The 26,875-nt window shown below is 33.6% G+C and overlaps 1 protein-coding gene across 1 annotated transcript; it reads right to left on the bottom strand.

Moving 5' to 3' along the window:
- Positions 1 to 8,576: 8,576 nt before the first annotated feature.
- Positions 8,577 to 17,393, bottom strand: LOC112527531 (FIP1[V]-like protein). The gene is made up of 9 exons (XM_025138221.1): positions 16,935 to 17,393; positions 16,303 to 16,463; positions 15,908 to 16,034; positions 15,639 to 15,698; positions 15,477 to 15,551; positions 15,241 to 15,336; positions 14,955 to 15,157; positions 11,622 to 13,875; positions 8,577 to 9,298 (listed from the first exon to the last, which is right to left on the bottom strand). Exons 1-9 carry the CDS (start codon positions 17,391 to 17,393, stop codon positions 8,900 to 8,902), a joined length of 3,834 nt encoding a protein of 1,277 aa, XP_024993989.1. The 3' UTR covers positions 8,577 to 8,899.
- Between the last annotated feature and the right edge of the window lie 9,482 nt (positions 17,394 to 26,875).

Genomic DNA, 26,875 nt, shown 5'->3' on the forward strand with positions numbered 1-26,875 from the left:
AATCTTGAGTTTTAAGTAATATGCATTAATAAACATTATTTTACGTATAAAAAATGGTTTTTAAGAGTTTTTGTCAAATGTTTTATAATATAGTATATATATATAGGTAGGTTATTATGCAACTATTTATATTTGTACAACCAATACAACTCAATCTCAACTATCCATTTAATTTGATGAATATGTAATTTCATAAGACTTTTGATTGTTTTCTATTATAAAGTATTAATTATAATTAATGAACTTATTCATCTTTCATAAATATTTAAATCATATAAATAAACTCTTATCATTTTCATAAATATCACAATTAATTGAGTTGCATTAGTTGTACAAATATGATGAGTTGAATTTGAAACGTCCTATACATATATCTATATATACATATATATATATATATATATATATATAGGGTTGGGTTCACGTGAGACCAAAGGTTTTTCATGAGACCCGTAAGACCAATTTATGTTCATTGATCAACTTTATAAGTTAATGATCTAATGGTCTAAATTGCACGATGGCAATTTTGTAATTATTGAGAAGTCTCGTGGCGTTTATGAATGTTTAGATTGTCAGATTGTAGATCTAATCCAAGGATTGAGAATTTGTCTTACGGGTCTCACGAAAAAACATTGGTCTCACATGATCCCAAGTCTATATATATATATATATAGAGAGAGAGAGAGAGAGTGAGTTATTATACAACCATTTACATTTGTATAATCAATACAACTCTATCTCAACCGTCCATTTAATTTAATGAATATGTGATTTCATAAAAGTTTTGATTATTTTCTAATATAAAGTATTGATTATAATTAATAAACTTTAATTATCTTCCATAAATATTCAAATCATAATAAATAAACTCTCATTATTTTCATAAATATCTTAATTGATTAGATTGTATTGGTTGTACAAATGAACATGGTTGTATTTGAAATATACCTTTTACATATATATATATATATATATATATATATGTGGGTTATTATACAACCCTTTACATTTGTACAACCAATACAACTCAATCTCAAACGTTCATTTAATTTGATGAATATGTGATTTCATATAAGTTTTGATTGTTTCCTAATATAAAGTATTGATCATAATTAATGAACTCTAGTTATCTTTCATAAATATTCAAATCATAATAAATGAACTATCATCATTTCCATAAATATCTCAATTAATTGGGTTGTATTGGTTGTACAAATGGACATGATTGCATTTAAAATATACTATATATATATATATATCTTCAAATAAATTATCTTCAGATTTACTATTTTTATTTTCTCAATAGTTTTATCTTTTTTATTTGAATATTTTCTTTCTTTCATTATTGGTAATATCGGTTTATCTTTTATCTTTTGAGTTGTTGTGTTAGTTTAGTTTGCTTTCTTTAATCAAATTAACGAACCAAATTGATGTTTAGTTCGTTAAATCATATCAAATTCATATGTTGGTTTTGAATCAATAAAACAAGTTTCTACCTTAAGTTTTAGACTTGAAAGAATGAAAAAACAGGGAGTCGTGAACATAGAAAGAGAAGGAGAAGAAGATGATGTTATTTCTGAATGAATGAAAAATAATACCGAGTCTCACTATTTATACAAGGAGAATGAAATAAACAGAAAACCACGTAAGTATCTAACAATCAGCTAACCGACTAACAAACTTCAACATCCCCCCCCCCCTTCAAGCTGGAGGTTGCGATAACAAACCCAGCTTGCGTATCAAAACAGAGTGTGCAGTTCCACTAAGGGGTTTAGTGAAAATATCGGCTAATTGAGAAGACGAGGGTGTAAAAGCCAGAGCAATAACACCAGCCTGTAATTGTTGTCGAACATAATAACAGTCTAATTCAATATGCTTGGTCCGTTCATGGAAAACAGGATTCTTCGCAATGTGTATACTCGCCATATTATCACATTTTAAAGCAATAGGAGTGATATTATCGACCCCTAAATCGAATAAGAGACGACTTAACCATGTCAATTCACTGGTTATCCTTCTCATTGATCGAAACTCAGCTTCAGCGGATGACAAAAAAACAGTTACCTGTTTTTTAGATTTCCAAGATAGGACTACCTCCCAGAAGAACAAAATAGCCGCTAATAGATCTTCGTGAAAACGGACAGGATGCCCAATCAGCATCACAGTAAGCCATAAGAGCATCAACCCATAAGAGCAAAACACCCGAAGATACTTCAAAACATGAATAGCAGCATCCCAATGTGCTTTCGAGGGTCGCTGATTAAATTGACTGAGAAATTGAACACTGTAAGATATGTTCGAACTAGTATGAACTAGAAAATTCAGCTTTCCAACAAGCTGTCGATAGGCAGTAGCATCAGGTAAGAGATCTGGCATGTTGGGCAACAATTTTATATTACTCGGCAAGGGTTAAACCACATTCCCAGCATCAAAAATCTCATATTCTTCAGGTAAATCAGTGAGATATTTTTTCTGTGTTAAAAACATTTCTTGAGAACCTTCAAGAAACTCAAGACCAAGAAAGTAATTGAGTTTACCCAGATCCTTGATCTTAAAAAGATCATGYAAGTATTKSTTCAATTCAATAATCTCTGAAAAAKAATCGCCTGTGACAATTACATCATCYACATAAACAGCCACAATGATAAACGAAGTAGAAGTCTTTCGTAAAAATAACGAGTAATCATTCTTAGAATTTTCAAATCCCTTTACTCGTAAAGCATCAGCTAACTTCGAGTACCACTGCTTAGAAGCCTGTTTGAGCCCATAAAGAGATTTAGTAAGCTTACAAACATGGTTCGGATCTGAACATACCATTCCCTTCGGTCTCTTCATATATACCTCTTCATGTAAATCACCATGAAGGAAAGCATTATTGATATCTAGCTGATGTATATCCCACTTTCTTTTAACAGCAAGAGCTACTATACAATGTATAGTAGTAAATTTGACAACGGGAGAAAACATTTCATGATAGTCTTCATTAGCACGTTGTGTAAATCCTTGAGCCACGAGTCGTGCCTTATACCTTTCAACAGTCCCGTCTTTATTAAACTTGGTTTTGTAAACCCATTTGCAACCTGTTGCACGTTTTCCTTCAGGTAATGGAACAAGTTTCCATGTTTGATTATCTTCTAGAGCAGCAAATTCTTTAGCCATTGTGCCAACAAGGACTTTTGATAGCTTCTTCATAACTTTTCGGTTCTACAACAGAAACTATATTGGCAATAAAATATTGACTAGCATTATTCAAAACAGTGAAACATAAATTATGAGCATCAAAACACATGTTAGTCATTGTATAAGGACAAATATCAGAAACAGACTCGAAAAAATCAGAATGTGCTTGATTACAAACAAAATCATCAAGCCAATTGGGTGGTTTATGAGCACGTTAGATTTACGAGGAACAAAAAAAATCAGGAATAGGAGAAGAATATTCCGATCCATGATTGAAAGTATTATCAACAGAATCTTGTGGTGTAGGAGAAGTTTGTGAAGATGAAGTTGAAAACTGAGTAGGACAATATTGAAATGTATCTGAAACAGGCACATGAAGAGGAATACCAGAAAACAAAGGTGAAGAACAATTAGAATCCTTAAGAAAAGGAAAAACAAATTCATAAAATCTAATATCTCGAGAATATGAGATTTGCATGGTATTTAAATCCATGACTTTATAACCTTTTTTACCAAAAGGATATCCCAGAAAAATATGTGGATTAGCTCTTGATTGGAATTTATGTCGATTAACAGGAAGAGTAGACACAAAACAAAGACAACCGAAAGTACGAATATGTTGAAGCTCAAGTTTGCATTTGAATAGAACTTCAAAAGGTGTGCAATGATCAAGAACTTTGGTTGGAGTTCTGTTTATGAGATAGGTTGCTGTTAAGATGCTATCACCCCAAAACTTTAAGGGTAATCCAGACCGAATGATTAGTGAACAAGCAACTTCCAATAAGTGTTTGTGTTTTCGCTCTACTAAACCATTTTGTTGTGGAGTATAGGGACAAGACAATTGATGAATAATGCCTTTGGAAGTATAGAAAGTTTTCCCTTCTTGACTACTTCCTAATTCCTTTGCATCATTAGAACGAATGATTTTAATGGTTTTGTGAAACTGAGTTTGAACAAATTGAACAAAGGATTGAATAACTGAGAAGGCTGACCCTTTGTGACTTAGTAAATATATCCAAGTGGTACGACTATGATCATCAACAATAGTGAGGAAGTATTTATGACCATCATATGTTGGAGTATGAAAGGGACCCCAAACATCAACATGAACAAGATCAAAAATATCAATAGATTTGGTATGTCATTCAGGAAATGGCAATCGATGTTGTTTAGCTTTATGACAAGTAAAACATGAATTAAACATATTCTTGTTACATTTAGAAGAAACAAGATTCAAGTGTCTGAGTTTATTCACTGGAATATGACCAAAACGTAAATGCCATAAGGAACAGAGTTTATCAAACAAATTAGAAACAACATGATTTGAAACAAAATGAACATAAAAAAAACTATGTTTGAGATCTTCAGGATTCAAAAAATACAAGTCTCCCTTTCTTTTACCAAGTGCTAAGAGCTTCTTGGTGAGAGGGTCCTGCATACAACAATCCAAATCAGAGAAAATAAGACGAGTTTGATGTTGAACAGTGAATTTAGTGACCGATAAAAGATTACAATTAAATGTAGGAACAAACAAAACTTGAGAAAGACATAACCAAGACGAAAGAGAGACAATTTCTACATATTCAACAAACAAAACATTACCATTCGGTAAAGACACTTTATGAGGTTTAGACAGTTTTGTGATTGAAGTGAACATGGAATAATGACTACACATATGATTAGATGCCCCATAATCTATTATCCACAGCTTTGAAAGAGAAGAAGTCAAAGTTGAATTACTTGCACATGCTGCAAAGCCATTAATAGCTTCTGTGAAAGAATCTTCAGATTCTTCAGGTTTTCCTGAAATATGAGTTGAATCAACAACCTTGCATTGCTTTAGAAAGCTCATCAACTGATTATAATCTTTGCTTAACAATTATGTGTTTCCACCAGCCAAATCCTTCATATTAATTTCATCTCCAATAGTAACATTAGCAGCAGATTTTCTTGAGTTTGTGAACTTGAAATGCTTTGGAAAACCATTCAGCCTATAGCATTTTGATTTAGTGTGCCCCTTCTTCTTGCAAAAATCGCATATCAAAGCTTTTCTCGTATCATTGTTAGCAACAAATTTATTCTGATTATTCTTGACATGCATTGCTGCACTATCAATATTCAACTTCATCGGGGCTGTGACTTCTCATTATTGCTCTTCTTGAAGAAGAATTGCATATGCTTCTGCAAGAATAGGAGTAGGTTTCCTGTGTAAAATACTTCCTCTTGTTGAAGCATAACTATCATTTAGGATAAACAAGAATTGAACTAATTGTTGTCTGTTCATACGTTTCAGCCAAGCTTCTTTTGCTGTGCAGCTACAATCAGGCATTTCATCTACAGAAGCAAATTCATCCCAAATTCGTTTGAATTTGGTGTAATATGTTGTCACAGAATCAGCCCCTTGCGATATGAGATTTAATTCTTTCTGCAATTGGAAAACAACAACAAGATTTGACTGCTCATACATATGATGCAGTTCATTCCAAATCGCTTTTGCAGAAGTATGATAGATCAAGCTTTCTGAAATTTCTGGACTGACAGCATTCAAGATTCACGTAATCACAATTGAGTTGCATCTCTCCCCATCTTCATAGCTTGGATCATCCTCAACAGGTTTCTTAGTTCTACCAGTAACAAAACCTAATTTGTTTTTAACTGATAGTGCTAATGTCATTGCTCGTTTCCAAGCACCAAACCTTTTTCCATTGAAGGCTTGCGATACAATAACTGCTCCTGGATTATCTGTATGACTCAAGAACAAAGGATTTGAGTAGGTTGAGGCGTTAATTCCACTGGTGTTGATTCCAGATCCAGTCGAAACAGAATTAGGGTTTTCAGTCATCGTTATTGATTACAAATCAGATTATTAGATGATTGATATTGAAAGAAATCAGATAGAAGAGAAAAAGAATCGATCAGTGATGAGAGAACAGATGATGAAGCTTAACTTTGTTCTGATTCCATTTTAGACTTGAAAGAATGAAAAAACAGGGAGTCGTGAACATAGAGAGAGAAGGGGAAGAAGATGATGTTATTTCTGAATGAATGAAAAATAATAGAGAGTCTCACTATTTATACAAGGAGAATGAAATAAACAGAAAACCACGTACGTATCTAACAATCAGCTAACCAATTAACAAACTTCAACATTAAGGGGCCGTTTGGTTCGCGGAATTCGAAGGAATTTGATGGAATTGGAATGATAAATTCCTTTGACCAAATTCCATTCCTTTGTTTGGTTMATATCTTGAAATGGATGGAATCCTTCAAATTCCAATGAATTCCACAAGTTAAGTAATTCATCATTCCTTAGCATAATGGAAGGAATTGAATTCCATCAACACCCACAACCACCATGTTACTACTGTTTGTGATGTCCCACCCCCACCCTACTCCAACCACCACTAACCACCATCCTACCACTATAGTCTTTCACCTGTCACCCACTGACCCCATCCCCAATGCCTCGCCCCACCCTGCCTACCCCCAACAACCCCACCTATTGTGAGGCGGGGGCGGGAGTGGTGGGGGCGGTTGGGTGGGGTTTGGGGCGGGGTGATAGATGTGATGACGACAAAAGAGACATAATGGTTGGTAGGGTGTGGGTGGGGCGATATGTGGGATGGTTCAAACAAAGACGATTGTTCCAATTCTATTGAGAGATTTCATTCCAATTCCTACCAACCAAATGCATGGTCAAATTCCATCAAATTCCATTCTAATTCCTTCAAAGTCAAATTCATTTGATGGATTCCAATTCCATCAAATTCCATTATGTGAACCAAACACCCCCTTAAGTGTTTAGCGTCGTCGCATATTATGTATGTAATGAATTTCTTATCACTTATTTTTGTTAACCATATATGAGTCAACAGGGACATTCCAATCTTTTTGGAAACTCTGCTACATCCAAAACTTTTGATTACACTGCATAAATGAGTAACAAATAATATATGTTAAGAACAAAAATAGGCTAAACCTAAAACGATTAACAATCTGAAACTAAATCTAAACCATTAATGATTTGAACTTAAAACCAAACAACTAACGGTTTGAACCTAAATAACTTCGGCTATAGTTTTACACAGGTCAATAAAAGACCCTAAACACATGTAAACTTGGGGCCCATAATTTCGGGGAACCTGTTCAAAATCTCACATTAAACATGCTAAGAGACGACCCTGTGAGTCAACTTGTATGCATTTCAACTAATCACGAGAGCTTGGAGAATAGTCAAAAAATCCTCAGTGGTTTTGCAAAACTCGAACTTATGACCTTTATAAAGGTTAAAGTCTTATTGTCAATTGAACTAACAACATAAAATTATTTTTGATTAGTTTACCAACTTTAATGACTGGCCTTTATTTTTCCATGAATTTTTTTATAAAACAGAATTCATAAAACTCAAGAACATGTGAAAATTTTTATAAATTTACAAATTGAAATCCTAACCAATATTGATGAATTAAAATCTTGATATTTATCAAAATCGAACCCAAAACTGAACATAACCAAAGGAGAGTTGGGGAACGACAAGGTTGCAATTGACAGACAAGGGTTCACCAAGCAGCAAGGAACTACACCTGATAGCCCCAAGCCTAGGCTTCTCACTTAGGGGTCGTTTACTAAACGCTTACTTTCTAAGTGCTTACCAGATAAATTTCCTCATCGAATGAACATGATAAAGATCAAGAATCTTACCGGATAAGAGTGATGAGAATGATGAAGAGTCTTACTGGGTTTGTGAAGATGACGACTCTTACTCAAGTAAATTGTTGCATTCAATACGTTTTGATGTATTAAAATATTACGCATCAAAATAAATTATAGTATTAACTCATATTAGTAAACACTTACCAGGTAAACATTTAAATAAACAGCCCCTTAAAAACAAGTGGAAAGAATGTTCCCCTGTCTAGATCATCTTTGATAAGCTAACTTATTTTTAAAACTTATTGAAAGCAATTTTCTTTAGACAATAAACTATAGCTTGTGAGCTAAAGCTATTTTCACTTTACATTCTATCCAAATATGTCCCTTATAGTTTATATAAATGACCAAAAAGCCCTATCCATTTAGGTATTTCCGTTCATCTAGTTTTTATCAAATGTAACAAGTTTATCTGCTTGGTTATCAGTTGGACAGTAAATTTTGCAGGTTGCATCTAATTTGCCAAATATAGCCTTAGCCACCCCTTGAGGCTTTCTCAAAATCTACACCAAAAAAAGAATGAGCAGATTATAATGAATCCATTGCTAATTCTATGACCATACCTGCAACTCATTTTTACCATTTTTTTCTAAAAACATTGCTGATCACATGAAGAATCCCATGTCTACATAGCAGAAAGCTGAACTCAAACAAAAGAAAGCGACCGCGAACTTATGAATGCCCGGTTATACCATAAAAGATGAACGATATGAAAATCTAATCGAGAAAAGAACAGCAGGCATCTGTTATATCATATGGTAGATCAGTATAAAAGATGGCTTATCATTTTCTAAATAGATTTCAATGTGTAAACATGAAGAAATCCTGATAACTCTTGTTGTTTTCACAAAACATCAAGGATTCTGAACAACTAGCAGAGAGAGCTGTATTAGAATCATGTTCAATGCTAATAATATGTTTTCAGGAATATTGAAATAATGTCTTGCTCTGTTTACCTTCATGTGCTATCCGAGTGTCCGTTATAGTCAGTTTTAAGCAGACAATTGTTTCAGCTTCCTCCCCATCTCCTCTTTCTAGCTGGCCTTTGTTGAATCGAGTCCACAACTGTAGGTTTAGTGGTGCTATCGGAATCATTCTTAGTGGTAGTAATCTGCTCTTTAAAACGCGCTCTTCGCTTTTCCATCTTTGCCATTGCCTCGAGAATTCGAGAATTATCAAACCCCGTCTTTGGATTTTGATCGTTCACATCATTTGTGTGTGCCCCACTGTCCTTTTTCATGATTTTTACTTCTTCGGTTAGAATCTGACCTTCCTCGATGTCCAAACCTTTAACCATCCCTTTTGTTTTAACAGCTTGGACCACCACCTTATCACTTGGGCATGAGTCGAAATCCATCCTAGCGTGCTTTTTCTGTTCATCAGCATTCCATTCCGCTTTATCAGCAGACTGCAGAGTTGATTGCCACAAGTAAATGTTACAGATTCCAGTGTTACATGTTACGTAATCACAAAAACAGTGGATAGTAAGCAAAGACAACTCTCAAAGATGTTCACATGAACAAGGCATAGGTATATCTACTCTTCGGATGTAATCAAATTTTACCAGTATCTTTAACAAATCTGCCAAGACAAATAAACTGGTGAGCTTAAAGCACCTAACAAGTATTAGTAACAACATCTCCACAGGTATGTGTGCCTAAATCTGTGTACAACCGAGACTTCTGCCAAACAGAGTACAAAGTCAAAATGACCCTTCTCAGGAAGATCCTTAAAATTGCACCATGAGAAATAGCCAAAGCTCTGGAATGAATAGAATCATGCAAAGTTTTGAGACTGTCTTGTGCCACCATTTTTTAATGATGCCTTAAACATCTAAGTAAGCATTCTATAGAGTATTAGCTACCATAGGACAAATAAACTGAAGTTCTGCTCTAAATAATTAATGTCCAAAGCCAAAAATGTCGCTCCCGACTCCTGAGCTCATTCACCAATACTTCATTTCAAGATCAAGAGTTGGTCACTTAATAGTGGCACTTCTCATTCAACCATAGACAAGATCAAGGAAAGAATAATTTAGTATACATTACTAGCTAGATCGAATGAAGCACATTGATATGTGATGACTAAGACTGCCAGATCAATAGGAATAAGAATACTATGCACGCAAAAATAATGTAAATGAACCAAAGGGCTTCCTAGCGGTGCCTTGTAACCCAACCTTCTTAGAGGTCAAGGGTTCAAGCCTCACCAAAGGGGAAGAACGTGTGAGTTCAAGTTTCCATATATAAATATTATATACTTCAAAACAAACAAAAAAAAAAAAAAAACCATATTTTAACCCATCGACCATTTTCCTCCATTTGATGGCCTGCAAACTTGTTATCATGTGATGACTTTCCACAAAAGAATATCAAGGGTATAAAAACCAGGAAATACTCATATGAGCCTTTTATCCATGTGTTTAGATGCATGGGGGCAAGATGATGCTAACAGTAGTAATATAACAAAAGAGCCCAATCGAACGTCGGGAGCATATGATGAAATACAAGAAAGCATTTGCAAAAGCAAACAAGCATGAAAACTCAGAAAATATACAACATATGATTACAATCAAGAGAATCCCCAACTAGCTTCTATTTCAGAGGTAATTACAAACCATAATCTACCCTCTAAGCAGAAATTATGAGACTTGGGTTAAAGTAAATAAAGAAACTTCATAATGCATGTATTAATAGTCTCTGTGTGTGTGTATTCTCAGTCTTATGTTTGGTCGAATCAACAGAGTATATCTTAGCCAATGGCCCGTTAAGTAAATAGCATTCATGAGCCATACTTCCAAACACAGAGGTAATGCAAACAGAAAGTAAAGCAAGATGCCAAGTTAGAGCAGCAGATAAACCCTGACACAGTGACCAACACTAAGCTAACATACACAATATAAAGGATAAAATAATTTCAATCAACCTATAATCATTTTAGATGAGAAGTAGAAATGAACACAAACATATGTCAAAATTATTTCTCAAGACCTATCACAAGTTATTTAGGCACATCCAAAGTAAGGAGAGATGAGAATTTGCAGCAATATTGGCAAAACGACCATAAGTTCTATGAAAACATTACCGAAATAGAAAAAATGCAGATTAGCATATGACATATCGGAAAGATTATATAGTTCCGTATGTGAAACCCTGAGTCACCAAAGCATTATATTCATTACTGATATCAAAGCGTCAAAAAACCATATCCTAGAATAAAAGACACATTAGGAACCAAACTTATGCTTTTCCTTTTATGACAAAGCAACATGAACTTGGTATTATTGGCCCTCCAAGAGCTACAGCTTATGACCATGGTATATTAGAATACGCACAGTTACAATGATCCAGTCATACGCCTTCCGTTAAAAAGAAGGATTTGGCAATCTAGTTATCAAAAAAGTCCATGGATAAACAATAATTATATAATATAAATAATAATAACAGTTACATACAAGTATTTAACAATATCTAGTTGATAACTGGGGGAACCAGAAAACCGTGTCACAAATGCTCTGTCAGAACAAAAATGGAGCTTGCAAACCTGTTCCCTGTCAGCATTTATTAGCAAATAGAAATGAGGAGATCCAAAAGCACAAGTCAAATCAATGGAGCTTCATAAAACCATGCAATGAAAAAGCAGTAGCATGATGAAGAAGTTTTGCCCATAGCCATACTTGAATGAACAATTAAACTGATACAATATTTTATCCTCAGTTTCCCTGATTTTACCTTTCCTTCCCCCACAACCAAGTGTGAATCGAGCGAATTCCTGCAGCTCAGTGATAGTTGTTCACGACTCTTTCCGTGAGTTTTACTACACTTGTTGCCACTAATCACTTCTCTTGTCTGTGTATATCTACAAATCTCTGCATGCGAATCATGAATCAGCTCCTCAACAATATCAAGTCCATCAACCACACGTGAATCCACACCGTCCACGAACAACCGCTCATGACTCCCTCCATGGGTAACATTTGAAGTTCCATCAAACTTAAGTGTATCCCCGCTCCCCTGGAATCGTTGTATAGGACTCCCTTCACAAGTAACATTTGATGTTCTCTCAAACTTATCATTAATAGCTCCTTCTCTCAGTTCATATTTACACCTTTCTACATGTGGATGACCAATTGACTCCTCAACCTGGTCAGGTTTATGTTCAGAAACAAAACTTTCACGTCTTGATACCTTATCAAAACGAAACGATGCTCTTTCATCACAAAATTTAGCATCATCATTCCCCAACATAACTTCATCTTCTTCCCATTGCATTTCAGATTGCAAATGGTGCCTTGATCTTCCCATATCCACACGATCATTGATATCAATCGTGTAATCTTCTCTATCAAAAGGTTCAGAATCATGCAAAGAACCATCATATCCAAATTTTCCAGTCCATTGCACTCTATATCTCCCATGTCCTCCGTATAAATTGTTTCTTGGCGGCATGTTACCATGCCATCTGTCATTATTAATATGGGATTCTTCAGAAGATCGAGATGTAAAGGAATGACCCTTCTTGTATCTCAGGTATCTATCTTCATCGCTTTTCAGCAACGGATGATTTAATTCAGAAGATGGACTGCTGGCCATCCTCTTGTTTCTTCCAGGGCCTCTAAATTCCCATCTAGTATACTCTACATGTTTTACATAGTTGCGTTCAAAATCATCTCTTTCCCTGTCATTATAAGTAAGAGATCTAAATTTTTCTCCTTGTATATCGTCAGGATATTCCCTTTCAAGAAAACATTCATCATCTTCGTCTTTATTTCTGAAATGCAGATTATCTCCCTTCCTTTTCCACTGGGCACCCCTTTTATATTTCAGATAGGAAGGATATTTCGAGTTCTGGCTAGAGAAGAAATTTACATGCTCAACAGCAAGTTCCCTTTCATGATGGCACCAATCCCCTGCCATCATTTTGTCATCCTCAATATATCTTCTTCGTTCACCATAATATTCCTTCTCATCTGAACTTCTGAAAGCAGATAGATCCATCTTGGCCTCAAATCTTTCATAGCCTTCATGATGAAGGTCTCTTGCCAAAGTATCCCGATCCCCGTAGACAAAAAACCTTTCACCATAATTACCTGAAGGTAGTTCCAATTCCCTTGAATATGATATGTTTCCCTCATCATAAGGATCTAAAGGATGCAATTTCCCATTCCGTCTGTTATGGCCAACTGTTGAGCGCACACCATAGGCCCCCCCAATCTCAGACATGGCATTTTCATGGTGAGCTTTAAGTTTGGAATCCCCACAGCTCCTATGGTTATATACAGGACTATGGTATCTAGTATGATATCTATGCTCACCAGGTTTCCTTTTGTCATATGGTCTTCTTGAGCAGAAGTCGTCATTTTCAGGGTGAAGTTTAGGTTTGGAATCCCTGCGGATCCTATTGTTATATACAGGACTATTGCATCTTGCATGATATCCACGGTCACCAAGTTTTGTTTTGTCAGCCAACCTTCTTGAGTAGGAGTCATCATTTTCATCATGAAGTTTGCATTTGGAATCTCCATGATTTCGATTGCTATGTACACGATTAGAATGCCTTACATGATATCTATTCTCACCATGTTCAATTTTGTCATCTGGTCTTTTTGAGTCCTCTGAATGATGGTAGCCATGCTTGGGTGATGGTGTCAGCCCAGTAAATGAGATTGTCGATGGACGTCTCTCATGACTATAAGATTTTGGCCTATTAATACATGTACCACTTTCAAATGCTTTGCAATGATTTGCAGGGCTCTTTTCTGCCTCGGATGAGTCTACTACCAACATGGACGGGTCTGGGGTGCATGTATCCTCACCAGCCCTTTCCTTTGTGTTATCTGAAGTTCTAATTGCTTCATCACTTCCTCCTGAACCAGAAATATCTATCTTACAGCATCGACGTCCATATACATCAGATATCTGATGAATTTCATGATTTTCGGAGCCCCTTGTCACCAGCTTATTGCTACTTCTTAGATTGGAAGACCTAATCACATTCAACAAAAAATTTAATCAGAGATTTCATCAAGCAGAAGCAAAAACATGACTAACAACCCAATGAGAAACAGTATGGAGAGAAACAGAGAAAAAATACATATGCAGTGACCATGCTTTAGCAGGGACAGAGAGCTGTTCTATCTCAGGGAAACATGATCTTGTCCACCATGACAATTGAAAAAACAGACAGAATGCCTTCTTAATCAAGGATTTAATTTCATTGACTAGACAAATTGAGTTGTGACTTGTTGTGACGAGACCTTTTAAATAGTGAAAGATCGAGGCTCGTCTTCCGTATGAGATCTTATAACCGGGTTTGCAGCATGCTGTTATCTAATACAGTAATACTTGAAAGAAAAAGATTAATAAGTTCAAAATGCATTCTTCTAACTCATAAAACCCACAGAGCATTTAGAGAAACAACCGATCAAAATAGTAATTCCATTCTTTTTGGCCAACCTAGTACACGCACAAGAATTAAAGTATATGCGCAACCACAAACCAACCTACTCAAAAAGCCAAAAGAAAATTGAAAATAAAAAAGAATGAACATACAAAACAATTGCTCAAAATTTTCAGAAACATGCCCCCAAATATGCACAAGTAAAGCAAATCTTCGTTCCTTTCTTATGCTCCCTCTCTATCTATCCAAGGGATGGAAGGGTAGAGTCCTTTGGTGTCCCCCCAGTCAAGAATACCATCAGTAACCAGTTATATGTTCAAACCTGTGCGCATGCTAATCCCAATGTGCAGGCATGAATTGTTCACAATTTTTACTACATACCAAGAAACACCCACTCCACTCAAGACAGCGAGGACAACCCACCACCAAAATATATGGCATGATGAGCATGAACAAAAATCATGCTTGTAGGTGTAGAAGCAGAGAGTGCTACTCATAGGACATAAACTTTAAGCTGTGAGATGATTGTATATAGTAATTGAAGAAAAAGATGTGCGTATAATACAATCTAGAATTGCAGCCATCATGTCAACTAGTATAACTTGGAGCAGAAGTAAGGCATTACAAAGTCAAATAACAATGCGCCAGCATGATATTGCTCACACCTTTTACAGGCATATATTTCCATCTCCAGGTGATTCCCCTCAACGGATTCATCGTCACTTGCACTACTAAAAGAAAGATGATCCTTGCCATCATCCCCACTAACATCTCTATGATTGGATGCTTCAGGTACAGAACCGTCAAGATGGCTTGATCCTTCTTTGGCAGACCCAGAGCAATGCTCCTCTGGATCCAGAATGGTGATCTGTTACATACATGTTCTTAGCAGTGAAACAAGAGATGTAGCCACTGCAAAACTTCAGCCAAAAACTAGGTTAAAAGCCATACTTGTATAACATCTGAATCACGATCCAGTTGACGCCTTACATCCATGGATGACTGACGCTCAACATTGCTGTCTTCTACCTGAATAGCTCGACCTCTCTGAAACAATGAGATATGCAGTAAATAACCTCAGCACTTGAAAACAAATAATTTCCCTTACCAAGTTTTTGCTTTCTGTGAACCCCTTCCAGCTCATGTTCTCGAAAAGGCAATCTCAACATGGATGAAGCTACTCTCACCTGCCTGGTTTCACTTTTTCCACATGAATCACGAGCAACAATCTCATGCTCAATTCCACCTCCATATGCCTTTGTCTAAGAAACATTAGTTGAATCAAATAAGTAATAGAAGAGACATTATTACAGCTTATGGCTCTCTAAGGTACACTTTGTTCAACTCACTTCCATTAATTGAGCAGGTTCTGAGGCTGCCGTCCCACTTGACCTATGACGATATTCATCCTGCCCATAACATGATATAAGTTTCCTATGTCTGAGGCTATGTAACAACATTTACAAGAACCTCACCAAAATTAACATTTTATTAGATAAAGATACTAACTATCATCCCCAACAAGAATGCAATGTCATTTGTACCCTCAAGTAGACTAACTTGAGATATGTGGTGCACGCATCATTGCATAAGTTTACACAAGAACAGAGTCTATTACCACTTGGTTGCAATAAAGCTTCCAACTATCCTCATTCAACCCAAAATTGAAATAGTCAGTTATATCTGCTCCAGGATGCTTCCAAGGCTTCTGCTCAAATATATCAATATTAACATCAAGTATGTTCCTGCAACATATATAAATCCCGGCATGTTAATGAAGAATTAATATACAAACACAACAGAATCTACTCTCTAGAAATGGAAAAGGGAGTACAGATTAACACTAAACAGTAAATCTTATAAGAACATTAATTTGACTTGACAGCTTGCATTGAATTGCACCTTTTTTTTGTAGCCTAATTGATACTATCTAGCATTCTAACCTTGGATCAGCAATTTTACAAGTACATGGATGCTGCATTTTAACCCCCATTTCGTATGTTTAATACTCACCTAGCCCGAGGAAGTGAGAATCTTTGTCCACTTTGATGTCCCATTGACCTTGACCCCATTCGCTGACAATATCCATTGTCCTCCCCAGACAAATAAGCTGCTGCCCTACATCCACTTCCTTTTAAATCACTTGCATATGCTGCCAAGTGAGATCTTAGATACTGCCAACAAAAATCCAAATAGATCACAGAACAGCCATAGCAAAGCAAAACATTTTAAAGAACTTACAACTAGAAGTTTATACTAAAAAAACAATGCATTTCAAATCGTGCACTTATATTATTTCAATGACTATCAGTACCAACATGAGATATGTTCAAGTAGCAAAATAATTTAATGACGCAATTAAACAGTTCATGATTCTTACGATCAGCTACTCATATCTAAGGACTTGGAAGTCGATTACAATACGATCGCCAAAAAAATAACATGATGAAGAATTTAATCAGAAACAAAACCTAACACATTTGTCTCAACCAGAAGCTATTGTTGCAGCACATATGCCACATTCAAAAACAATTGCAAGTTAAACTAAAACTCAGTTCAACTAAAATGAAGATTCGGAGTTCAGTTCATTGAGTAGCATAAGCTAACAGTAGGAATTCAAACAGAGTTCATGATTAGAAAAGCACCTTGTACGTTGAATGCGAATTATAAGCCGTCTTCCCTCCAACTAAATTCTGGCTAATACCATCACCAACACCACCCGACCCAGCTTTGCCTACATATTTCCCTCCCACAAATTCTTCCCTACCCAAATTATCATCGTCTTCATCTTCTAACTCTCCACTCCCCAATTTTGTATTAGCCTTTCCAATCGTAAAACCTTCCCCGTACCTCATACTATCATCATCGCTATTCAAGACTATATTCAAATCATCATCATCGTCGTCGTCCTCCTCATCAAATTCAATACCATCACTTGCTCTATCCTCTTTATCACTACTCGCTTCTAAAACACTGTTCAGTTTATCAGTTTCAGCGCCTACAAACTGTTGTTGAGGAAATTGTGGAGCACCATTCATGGCTGAGCTTGCTTCCACTTCAACGTCTGCGTATAAATCGCCGAACTCATCATCTACATCCTCCATTTCTTGGTTATATAGATTTGTCCGAAAAATTGAAGTATTTTAACGAAGATTATTGCATTTTTAAGATGACGTTTTCGCAAAACCCAGAGAAAAAGCTTCCCAGCCACTCGTGTGGGAGAAGGAGTCAAGGAGATGAAGGATTTTATGCACCATGAAATATTTCTGTTCAGCAAAAACCCTAAAACAGAGAAACCCTTAAACCCTAGTCACTACAACTTTCCTACTGTTCTTAATTTAGCCATTATAAAATTCGATATTAAATTTTTTTATTTTTTATTGTTTAATGAGATAAATCTTTATTTTAATATTTAGTTTTTATTATTTGTCTCTATCGATATAATACAAATTTATATGGTTTTGAGAAATCGATAATATTTTTTTGAATGAAATATAAATTTAAAGATTATATAAAAAATTATAAAAAAATAAAATCGATATTAATATTAAATTAATTATTTAATAGTTTTCGTTTTTTATAACTTATTTAATTTAATTTTTTATTATAATTTAATTTAGGTCTAATAATAAAATAGTTTATTTTTAGTTTAATAATATAATTTTTTATTAAAGATAATAATTAAATATTCGGTTAGAAACTTAATAATTATTTTAATTATATTTTAAATTTTTTATATTTAAAATAGATGTTTATCTTGTATTTAATTATGTTTATCTGTAGTTAGTTACACGAATTTAAAAATGAAGTTCTAATAAGTTGTCCTTATGTAAAATCACTTGTAATATTGAATTTTAAGTAATATGCATCAATAAACAGTACTTCATGTATAAAATATGATTTTTAAGAGTTTTTGTCAAATATTTTATAATATAGTATAGATTATAAAAAATAATTCAATTTTAGATAAACGATTTTCAATGATTTTAATAAAACGATAATATTTTTATATTTAAATAAAATATAAATTTTAAAAACCTATAAAAATTTATTTCGATATTAATATTAAATAATAATTTTGAAGGTTTCATTTCTTTTGTATAATTCTTTTACTTCAATTTTTTAGTATAATTTAGATTTAGATTTAACTAGTTGTGTACTCATGTAATGCGGCGGGAGCCGTGAATTTTAACGATTTTGAAGTTTTACTTGTTTTATTAGAGAATATTTAATAGTGATATAAATTACACTTGGTCTTTACATATTAATACAATTTGAATAAATAAGAGTTATGATTCCAATTACAGTCTATCGATAAAAAAAAATTGTATGATAGTTTAAAATCCAACATATTTAAATGACTCCACAAATGTGTTCGATTTACACCAAGAACAAAGAATAAAGAGAGCGAGATTGAAAGTTCTACAGCAATTGAATGGAAGATGAATGGGAGAACTTTTAATAACTCATGGTGAATTTAATTTTGAATCTCACATTGGGGGATGAGAAAAAAAAAACATAGAGGTATGAGAGGGTGAATACATGAGTAAAAGGTTTCAAAAGTATCTTGAGAACATGAAAAGAAAATGTAATAAGGTGCATTGGTAACTTGTATTATATGTTATTTTAATTGTAGATTAAAATATTTTAAGACTGAATGCATAAAGTAGTAGTACTTAATGCATTATGAGTTTTTTTAAGACTTTTAAGACTTTGTGCATAAATGTATAGTACTTTGTGCATTAAAAATTATTTTTAAAATTTTTGATAAATTTGGTTTATAAGGTAGTATAAATATAAATAGCAAAGTAATTTATTTTAACTAGGTCTAATAATATAATGTTTTATAAAGGCAATTTTTAGTTCAAGTTTTTAGTATAATTTAATTTAGGTTTAATAACGAAGTAATGTATTTTAGCTAGATCTAATAATATAATGTTTCTATAATGATAATAATTAAGTATCTTGTTAGAAGTTAATGATTATCTTAATTATATTTTAGATTCTTTATATTTAGAATGAGATATTTAGTTTATATTTGGTTATATTTATCGAACTCAAACATATAGCTTTAAAAAGTTGTATTCATGCACAATTTCCTTGTAATCTTAATTTTAAGTAATATGTATTATTAAACAGCATTTGATACATTAAAAATGATTTTTAAAAATTTTATATAAATGTTTTATAATATAATAAAGACCGTTATATAAACCATTCAATATTTGAAAATCCTTAACAATTTAAAATGTTACAATACATTTGAAAAAGTAAACCAAAAATTTCCAAAAAACTATTATATTTTGAGTAATTAAGTTTTTAAACTATTCTTTTAAACAAATAAATAAGTAATTTTTTTTGAAATCGAACAAATGAATCTTTAAACATACTAAATCGAGAAAAAATGAACTTACATATTTTGAGCGAGTAGGTCCCTGGATATATTTTTTATTGAACAAATAAATCCTTATACTTATAAAACAAAAAAGATTTACCATTTCTTTTTCTATCTATCAACAAATCAGTAGCAAAGTACAAGAAACCAATGAAACAAATAAAATACACCTTATTTATTGACCCTAGTTTATTTTCCAGATTTGAATGACAATAACAAATGTTTGTTATGGTTTGGTGATAGTTATTCGATCTGCAAAATAAATAATTATTAGATTTCTTTATGATTCACATTTGAATCCAAAAAAATAATGATTAATGAGAATGGGGTTATTGTACTTTGTAACTGATCTAGATACATCGATTGAGAAATAATATATTGCTTTCGTTTGTATGTGTAATTATTTATTCGTTCAAAAAAATGTCAAGGGACTTTAATCACTCAAAATATGAAATTTTGTTGGGTTTTTCTCAGTTTCAGTAAGTTCAAGAATTTATTTGTTTGATGTTAGAAACTTTAATAATTTATTTGCTCAAAAGAATAGTTTAGGGACTTAATCGCTCAAAATATGATAGTTCGTTTGATTTTTTAGACTTTCCCCAAAAAATCTACTCTTAGATAACACCTTCGTCCCGTGTGACTAAGGACGGAAGATGTCACAATTAGGTTGGAAACAATTCCAAGTCAACCTACTGGTTGAAACATAGTAGTTAATATAATTTACCAAAATATAACTACAAAACCATGAAAAGAAATAACATGTACCAAAATATTGTCCTAAAATACATATTATGTCATCTACATTAGACATCAAAAGGTTAACAAAAGTAGATCATGATGGGTTATCTTTAATATTGTCATCTACATAGCTCTCATCCCAATGGTCCTTCTAATTCATGTACCTGTCGAGGACAAAGAAAACCCCGGTTGGGTTTAATGCTTAGTGAACGGATAATAGTAATTTAACAATAAACATGAGATAATAAATTGATAAGAATATATAACATCAAGTGATAATTCAAAAGAAAATCAAACCCAAACAAATGCCCTGAAGGCATGTCAAAGATTCAGAGACCAAACCACATCACGAGAATGTGTTGTTCCCAAGGATGATCAATCTGTTTGGGTGTAAGTGGGGAAAGGGATTCGGAAACAGCACAACAATGCTCTATGTGGATTTAACCACAACCACAACTTATTTTCTGATAATGGTTCCTAAGATCGATCCATACGCTTTCTATTGACCGATGTTTAGTCAAGTCCGCTTCTAAGAACTATAAGTGAGGACGTCATGATAATTTTAGTCACATGAAAACATCTCAACACCCGTGCCCCCAATGTTGACTAAATAGTAAAGGTGTCACAATAGATGTGATTTAACAAGTCAAGTGATCCATGTTGCAAATCATAAATTAAGTCATATTTCAAAATCAAGCATGCTCAAATACAGTTAACAAGCATGATTGGAATTTGGAAAATGTGAGTGGAATTTATCACTCTTTATCCGGATTAGAAAACCCTATGCAAATGGTTATCCCCGTGTCAAGTGAATTTAATATCTACACTTATACAGTATACATTGTATAACACAAGTTTAGGGAAAGAGCGTCATCAATAGTTTGAAAAGCAAAAATGTCTTCAAAAAGAATTGGAAGACAATAGAAAAAAAATTGAGAAAATCAAAATGGTAAGCCTAGTTTTTAAATGCAATCAAAACTTGGGTTTCACAGCTAGCCAAATAGTTAATAAAAGTGAAGCTTTGTGCAAAAATTTCAATCCTTTTGTAATCTAAGACAAGTTTGGGGGAGGGAAAATAGAACTTTATCCACACACACTAACCCCGAAAAGTCCTACTAATTAATTTCAACTCTAGAAAGGTCAAGAAAGGAAGTTGTACATCATCCAAGCTAGATGAAAGTTTCAACACCTTTGGAAACTAACTCCATAAGTATTTGTTCCATATTTCCCCTTCTTTTCTCTCTTCGTTCCATTTCTTCCCTTTTTTCAATCTTTCTTTTACTTGAGTACAAGTAACATCTCAAGTTTGTAGGTGTGATAACTCTCAAATTCGAAAGTTATTTATCGTTTGATTCTCCTATTTAGTAACATTTTTATGTACCCAGTTTACCTCTATTTCCTTCTTTATATCTAAAATGTCTTTAAGAGATGATGAAATCCAATGATTTAATTTTGTTCAAAAATCGTCATTGTTGGATTGGGCCACAATCTGGCCACTGTGGAAGATTTCGAGACAGGTTTGGAAAAGATTTCAATTTCCTTTTTAACCTCATAGAGACTTCTAAAGTTGAAAGAGAGTATGAGCATTCATGAAAGTAGAAGGAGCAAAGCCTTTTGTCTTAGAGTTTGTTTGAAGCTCTATCCAATGGGTGAAAGGAGGTGCAACTCTCCTTTTTGTGTCCTATAAATTGAAGTCTTGATAAAGCATTGAAGACATATTCATATCAAGTATTCAACATTCTCTAAACTAATCTCGAGTAAGAAGAGAAACATTTACTTTCTAGCATTTCTTTTTACTTGTATTTAATTTAAAGTATTTGAATTTTTGTACACTATCTTGCCACTACGACTATAGTTTTAAGTTACATTTTAATACAAGTATTTCTTAATTATTTCTCAGCTTCTACCATGTTCTCTATTTTTATTATGATTTACAAAGAGAGATTAGTGCTTTGAAAGAAAATTCTGAAGAAGATTTGTCATATAATTAGAATGTTTTGGATGCCGTAAGAAAAGAGTGTGAAGAAGAGTTAACAACATGGAGCAAGTCAAATAAATAATTATTTAATAAACTCCAAAAAGTGCAAAATGAACTAAATGCTGAGAGAAACTCTTCTGGTAGGAATAATACAGAGACTGAGGACTTAACTGAGAGATTTCATAAGTCTGAGAGTGATCTGATTGATTTAAGAAAGTTACTGGATATAGAAAAGGAAAAAGTTCTAGAAGCTGAAAAGAGTTTGAGTGTTGAAAGAACAGATTTTGAGAAAGAGAGGAAGAGATTTATTGAAGTAGATAAAAGATTCGGTGCTGAACGCATATCTTATGAAAATAAGATAAACTCTCTTGAGCTGAACGCTAAATTACTTTTGAATCAAATCTCGGATTTTGAGCAGCTGATTATCTTGGAACGAGCCAAGATAGATAAAGCGAAGAACGACATCAAAGAAGAATGTCCGAGCCAGAATCAGAATCTGTCTGACAGCATTGCTCAAAAGCAGAAGGCTTTAGACGAAGAGAAGAAGCTATTTGCACTTGAAAAGAGAAATACTTTAAAGAAATATGCAGCTATAGCTAAAGAGCTTGCTGAAAAGAAAAAGTGGCTCGACATTGCTTCTAAAAATGAGAAGAGCAACTTAGATGAAGAAAGAAGAGAGTTTGATGATCAGAAGAAGAAATTTGAGAAGCTGAAGAAGGAGTTATAAGGTAGACTCCTCGATACTTCAAAGAAATTGTCTGATCTAAAGACAGAACTTGAAACTGAACTGAAAATGAGAACTGAACTCAAAAAGAAATATGATTTAGTTGCTGATGAACGAGACCAGCTTTTAAAGAAAGTCAAAGACTTTTCTTGTGCTCAAAGCTCAACTGGTTCTCCTTCACAATGTAAAACCAGCTTTTATGACTGTTCTAAATCTAACAGTTATTCTAGCAGACCTAAATCTACTGTTTCTAAGAACTATTCTCGTTCTTCAAGTCAGTACTATCAAGGGTACGTCATTGGATCACCTAATTCTCATTCTAAAGTTAAGAGTATTTGGGTTAATAAATCTGAATCTGTTTCGTTTAGAAATTCTGTTGTTACTAATAATAATCTTCCTTGTTTTGTGAGATCTATTAATTATCTGATTAATCTGAGCAAGAGAAGAATCATGTGCTCCACATGCAAGAAAATTGATTTTGTGAACAGGAAAAAGTACAACAGTTGGACTGGAGACAACAGATTTCAGAATAACTGGAAAGATAATGACATGTATGATTTTAATAATTGGTATGGATCTTACAATGTATATGATCATCCTGTTCAAAGTTCTAAAAAGAAAACATCAAATAAGAATAGATGGTTTGGAAGTTATAACATCCCACAACCTGATACTAACAAAGAAGGACCCAAGTTCGTTTGGATACCAAAATCTGTTTGATCTTATTTTGCAGGTATGTCATTACTGCGCTAATCAGAGAATCATGCTTATGATTCACTAATTCAGGGGGAGTTGTAAACTGTCTAAACGAGGCTTCTGAACAACACAGTTCAGAACTCGTGCTTTAACGTTTGTGGTTTCTAAACACCCAGTTTAGGACCCGTGCTAAAAATGTTTCCATTTTTTTATTTTTTGAGTTGAACTGAAACATTACTTAAATCTACTTTCTAGGGGGAGTCTCTAGAGTTTTTGAATAAATGTTTTTCGGAAAGTGGAATTTTTTTAAGGAAACGAGTACATCTTCTGAACAGGTATTTCCTGAGATTTTACTTGCGTAATTTCTCATCGATCATAATTCCCTGTTTCAGCTATTCTTGAAATTGTTATTATCACGTCTCGTAAATAATATCATTTTCGGTGATAATACGCTCGTTAGTAATCAAAGTTTGTTTTCTGATTATTTTTTTTGTACTTTGATTGATACACATTCATTAATTCTTTGAAAATCAGAATATGTAAGCTCGTACTTACATATCTTCATTCATTTCTCTCGCATCTTGAATAATCTGATTGTTGTTACATCACTTCTTAATTGATTGTACTTAAAAGCTAAATATCTTGATCAATTTTATATGATCATTGTGCTTTATTTGCAATACTATTTTTGATCAACTGAGCATACTGCTAGTGTTAGGAGGGATTGAGTGCTTAACAGAAATACCTCTATGGAATGCCAGAACACCCCAAGAGGACAACCATGTCTGAATGAGCTTAAACTCAAAATGGATTTGTGTGCTGAGATTAAAATGAAAATGAGAGGGGCAGTTGTTGTGAGCCAAAATAATTGATGAGAGTTGTCATGATCAAAAGAATAAACATAATCCTGTTCCAAATTTCTAAATTCCGGGCATACCACGTAATCTATTAGTTCTAAATTCTTTCGAGACTAATATTAAAAAAGGCAAAGCCTAGGCCAATTCTTTTCACAACCCCACCAGCTACTCATTTATCTCTCAACAGATAAGTATTTCAATAACACTTGGGGCACGCAACTCACAATCTATCAGTTTCTCATTCGGAAAAAGTTGATATTGAAACAGAAGGATATATGTCCCCCCCTCCTTCAAGTCTTTTTGATCACTAATTGAGTCTGATAAATTTGTGTAGTCCACACGGTTTATCTTTTTGAGCCTAAACAGAAGCATATGTTGCTTTATCTTTCTACACTATACAGATTGCATTTTATATGTTATTTTGCCGAAACATTCATAGATATACTTTTACAAGATATCGATAATTGAATGGAAGACTTGGTGAGATGAACTTTAAAAAATCTCATATATGAAGTACATCCGTTGTACTGAGTATATCTGTTATACTCACAGGACAATTTTTTTATAACATTGAAAACAATTTCATACGTTGAAATTGGTTGTTACCTTCCCATTCCCTTAATCTGAAAAGATTATACAAGTGGATTTGAAAAGATCTACTTACAATTTCATGAATTAATGGTTCTCGCTGAAAATTTCATTCATTCTTGTGTATGATGCTAATGATTCTCATTTCATCATAAGGGAGAGTATGAAGTAATGAATGAAATGTTCATTTTTGAACGTCATAAGGAGAGTTTGTTATAAAGATCAAGGGGGAGTAACATCAAAGTCGGCAAAAGACTCAAAGGAGTGTTGACTAGAGATTATTACAGAAGATTATTCTTGTGCTACAATGTCTGAGAGTTTTGGAATGTGAAAACCATCTTTATAAAAGTTTACTGATAGAGATTTACATTGAAGAAGAAAGTTTGTTCGTTATTTGAAGAAGTTTGTTTTTGGAAAGAATGTTAGAATTTGTTGTCTGAAGATATTTTGAAGATCATATCTTGAAAATTGTTTCTGAAGATTATTGTTGATATTGTTCTACATTGTTGAAAGAGAAGACCATTGTTGTTCTACATTCGAGGGGGAGAATGTTAGAAGATTTTCTCAACAAAAGTTTGTCTGAAGATCTTAAAGTGAAGATTGTTTTGAAGATTTTGAAGAAGTCATAAAGAGCTTAAAGTGACAAAGTTCAAACGAGATTCAAAGCGCGTAAATTCTTTCAAGCCTGAATACAAAGGGGGAGAATGTTATGACTAAATTTCAGTGTAAATTGTATTCGTCTTGAAAAGATAATTTTGTCTATAATTGTTGTAAAAGTCATCGTGTTTGACTTTTCTGATAGTTTGACTTTGACTAGTGGGTTTTAACTTTGACCCTATATAAAAGATTTTGTCCTTTGTGTAATTAGTGTAAGAGCTTCAATTGTAAATCATACGTATACATTTTGAGAGATAATAGAGCTTTGACTGTGTTGACCTTTTCTCTCAACTCTCCTTCTACATATTCTTAATGTTCTTGAAGATTGCCATGGATTCTTACAAGATTTATAAAGATTGATCAAATTTGGGGACTATCAACACCTTTTTGGGTGTGGGTGTGGATATGGGTGTAGGTGTGAGTTGAACATAAGACTAGTAGGCAACACTCGGGCATTTCCATTATTTGTGATTCTTAGGCTTGATCACTTGAGTTGAAGTCTTAACTCAACATGGACAAGTCAAATCACTTTGAAGTATTAATATTAGATCATTGATCCAGAGATGGACATATTCAAAATATGGCTTGAGTTACACAAAGATTTGATAAAATATTTAGTAACTGCGTACTGATACGGTTTATATGATTTTTGTTAAGGTTCAACATTGGGCAAGATTTGCAGTACAAAGAGATTGAGTATGGATCTTCATACTAATAGAACTTTGATTCGTTAAATCAACTTAGCTGAATCGCCGAGCTTAGAATTTGTAATAGTGGTGACTTTGTGGGAACTATTTATAAATATTCATTTTCGAGAGAACATAATCTTTATGGACGTTTTTGTGACATGAGTCTCTAACCTTTGTGTCACTACCATTGTCTTAGATAAACTTACAACCATATCCATCTTTTAATTAATAGTTCACTTCTTTGTATTAAAAGCAATTTCACCA

The sequence above is a fragment of the Cynara cardunculus genome (genome assembly GCF_001531365.2).
Source record: "Cynara cardunculus var. scolymus isolate 2C chromosome LG 15, CcrdV1, whole genome shotgun sequence".
Taxonomy (NCBI): Eukaryota; Viridiplantae; Streptophyta; class Magnoliopsida; order Asterales; family Asteraceae; genus Cynara; species Cynara cardunculus.

Coding starts and splice junctions, on each gene's coding strand:
- LOC112527531 (XM_025138221.1), bottom strand. CDS start 17,393: ATGGAGGATGTAGATGATGAGTTCGGCGATTTATACGCAGACGTTGAA. Junction 16,464..16,934: donor ATTCGCATTCAACGTACAAG/GTGCTTTTCTAA, acceptor TTTTGTTGGCAG/TATCTAAGATCTCACTTGGC. Junction 15,552..15,638: donor AACCTGCTCAATTAATGGAA/GTGAGTTGAACA, acceptor AATGTTTCTTAG/ACAAAGGCATATGGAGGTGG.